At 48.7% G+C, this 2,779-nt stretch overlaps 1 protein-coding gene across 1 annotated transcript in view; it reads left to right on the top strand.

Moving 5' to 3' along the window:
- The window catches only part of ZNF746 (zinc finger protein 746), a 50,970-nt gene that overhangs the window by 46,869 nt on the left and 1,322 nt on the right, over positions 1-2,779 (top strand). Inside the window, exon 8 of the mRNA XM_006887281.1 lies at positions 2,345-2,725. Coding sequence (XP_006887343.1) covers positions 2,345-2,725 — 381 coding nt within the window. The remainder of the gene's footprint in view (positions 1-2,344; positions 2,726-2,779) is intronic.

The following is a 2,779-nucleotide window of genomic DNA, read 5'->3' as shown; positions in this document are numbered from 1 at the left end:
GCAACAATGAATGAATGGAATTCCAAAATCTCTGTAGATGTTCATTGAAAAGAAAAATAAAGAAATTTTTTTTAAAAGGTGCTAGTTATTACTGAGGGACATGTTATTAGTAGTAAATGAAAAAAAGCAGTCTTTGTTAGAAAATGGCTGTAGCTCTGGTGACCTAGTGGCAAGAAGCTGCACTGTAACACCAGAGAGGCACACGGTTCTAATCCACCAGATTCTCTGCTTTAAAAGGAGACACAATCTCCTCCTGTACCAGTCAGATCCGATTTGTTGGTACACATACATACAAAATAATAATTTTTTTTCCAAAAAAAGAGAAAGTGGCAGGGAACTTGCCTGAATTGTTATATTCTGATTTTGGGTACCAAGTAGAATTTGTTAAGTGATGAAGCTGGATATCTATCTGAGAAGATTCTCAAGCAAAATGTGGAAGGAATGGCTTAGTTTCTCTTTGCTTTTTCTCAAAAAAGGAAAGAAGAACAAAAATATATGAAGAAGTTGGTAAGCAAAAAGGAACTCAGATGTTCATTAAAATTATTTTTAAAAAATAAAATTTAAAAAAAAGGAACTCAGAAGTTTATGATGTGGAAAATTGTCAGCTTACTGAGATGTGGCTCAAGAGGGTCAGGCAGCTTCCGAAAATCCACTGGAGAGGTAGCTCTGGTGTGATTCTGACTCAACAGCAAACAACAACATTTAGACACAAGCCCCAAGATGTGGCCAGAGAAATTTTTGCTGAAGAGATTAGGCACGTGATTCATAGATTTAATCAATACTCTCAGCAGAAAATCAGGAATGATTTATCCTGAAGGATATATGGAGAACTCTCCATAATGGGTGTGGGTCCCCTCAACATCCGGGAAAGACTGACAACATTTTGGGGAATTTTATGTCAGACTAGCTGAAAGAGATGGAATGAAATAAAGAAAGAATGACTCCAAGGCCTGTGTGTTGAGAAAACAAGGAGAGCAAAGGATGCAGCCTCGGTGTCTCTTTGGACCCAAAGTGAACTCTCCACACTGATGAGACCAGAAACTGAGGCTGTGTGTCAGAAAGGTGTTATTCCTGCCCAGCTCTGTCTAGAGGATAGAGGTTCAAGCTTTCAGAGGCTTTCTTTCTTTTTTTTTTTATTTAATAAAATTTTTCCAGAGGCTTTCTTAAACCTTGCAATGGAATGAGAGACATTCCCTACTGGATTTAGAACTTTAGAATGTGAGGATCAGCAAAGTATCAAGGCCTTTTAAGTCGTGGAGTACTGAATATCCGGTGGACTGCCAAAAGAACAAACAAGTCTATCTTGGAGGAAGTGCAAGCTCCTTAGAGGCAGGGATGTTGAAACTTTGTCTCATATATTTTGGGTGTGTTTGCAGGAGGGGCCAGTCCTTGGAAAAAAGACATCATGCTTGGAAAAGTGGAGGGCCAGAGAAAGAGATGAAGACCCTGGACAAGATGGATCTACAGTGACTAACAGTGCTTCAGTTGGTGGGGATCTTGACGGTGAGCAGGGCAGGGCAAGTTTCAGATCTGTTACTCACTCTGAGTTAGAGCTGACTCGAAGGCCGTTATCACCCCACTACTGTGTTTTGCAAGCAGGTAACTCGTTACTGAGTGTTCACAGGTTCACAGAGGACGAGGGATTTTGTCCAGAATGGACCAGGTACAGAGTTGCACCCATTCTATATTTATTTTATTTAGAAGATGTGAAATCTGGAATGGAACTTCTGGAATTTGTCCCATTTTAATGAGTTTGGTGGTTCTTGTTTTGATGTGGGAAAGATGTAGAGTCTGGGTGACAGAAAGGGAACTATGAGGGGTTGTGAATGCTCCCTGGTTTGGAAAGCACCTGTGAATGGTACCCTAGCGCAGAGGGTGGTACATGGGGTTGGTTCTCGGCTGCAGAGGTCTGCAGTTAGGGCCCCAGCTTCCAGGAAGAGGCCTCAGGGTGGGAGACCCTAGAAGTTCGGAAAACCGTGCAGTCCTGGCATGGATGGGAATCAGTGCAAGCTTGTCAGTCGGGTTGGGTTTGGGAATGTCACCTTCCTTGGAACTGGGGTCTTTACAAGTTGAAATCAGGTTAAGGTGAGGTCACGGCGGAACCTAATCCAGTTTCATTTCTGTTGTTCTAAGCAGAGGCATGAGACAACGTGATGCACCTACAAGCCAAGGACTGCAGAGTGGTGGTCTGAGGCAGCTTCCCGGGAGCCTTCTGAGGCCGGCCGCCCTGCAGACAACTGGTCAGAAGTGGGGGGGGGGGGGGGAGCGCAGATTTCCTGTGTCCACCCCGTCTGTGGGATCTGTGGTGACTCCAGGAAGCCAGCCCAGGACCCCCACCCCCCAGGCCTGAGCTCGGCCCACCGGGTGGTCCGCCAGCCTCTTCCTCGCTGCCTCCCCACCAGCCTCCTTGCTGCACCGCGAGGCGCTCCGTCGACGCGGTCTCCTGAGCCTGTCCAGGCAGGGCGGCCGCGCAGCGCCCCTTCCCAGAGGGCCAAAGCCCTGCCCGGCGCGAGCCGCTCCCCGCTGTGCCTCGGTTTCCTCTCCACCTCCAGCCTGGCGCTCGGACGTAGGAACAACACCCGGCGTTTCACAAAGCACCCCAGCCCCCAGCTGCCCTGCGCCCAGACCGCACCGAGCTGGTCACATGCGCTCGTGCTCCCCGGTGTGACCGGCCCCCCAGCCCTTTGTGAGCGCGGCTCCGGCGCGGCCGCGACCCGGGCTCTGAGTGTGAGAGGCGCGGCGAGCAGCTGGCCGCCCGAGGTGCCCGGACGCGCAGAGC

The sequence above is a fragment of the Elephantulus edwardii genome, unplaced genomic scaffold (genome assembly GCF_000299155.1).
Source record: "Elephantulus edwardii isolate Elephantulus edwardi_28Jun2011 unplaced genomic scaffold, EleEdw1.0 scaffold00055, whole genome shotgun sequence".
NCBI lineage: Eukaryota > Metazoa > Chordata > Mammalia > Macroscelidea > Macroscelididae > Elephantulus > Elephantulus edwardii.
Note: the sequence above shows the minus strand (reverse complement) of the source record. Positions and strands in the feature narration are given on the sequence as shown.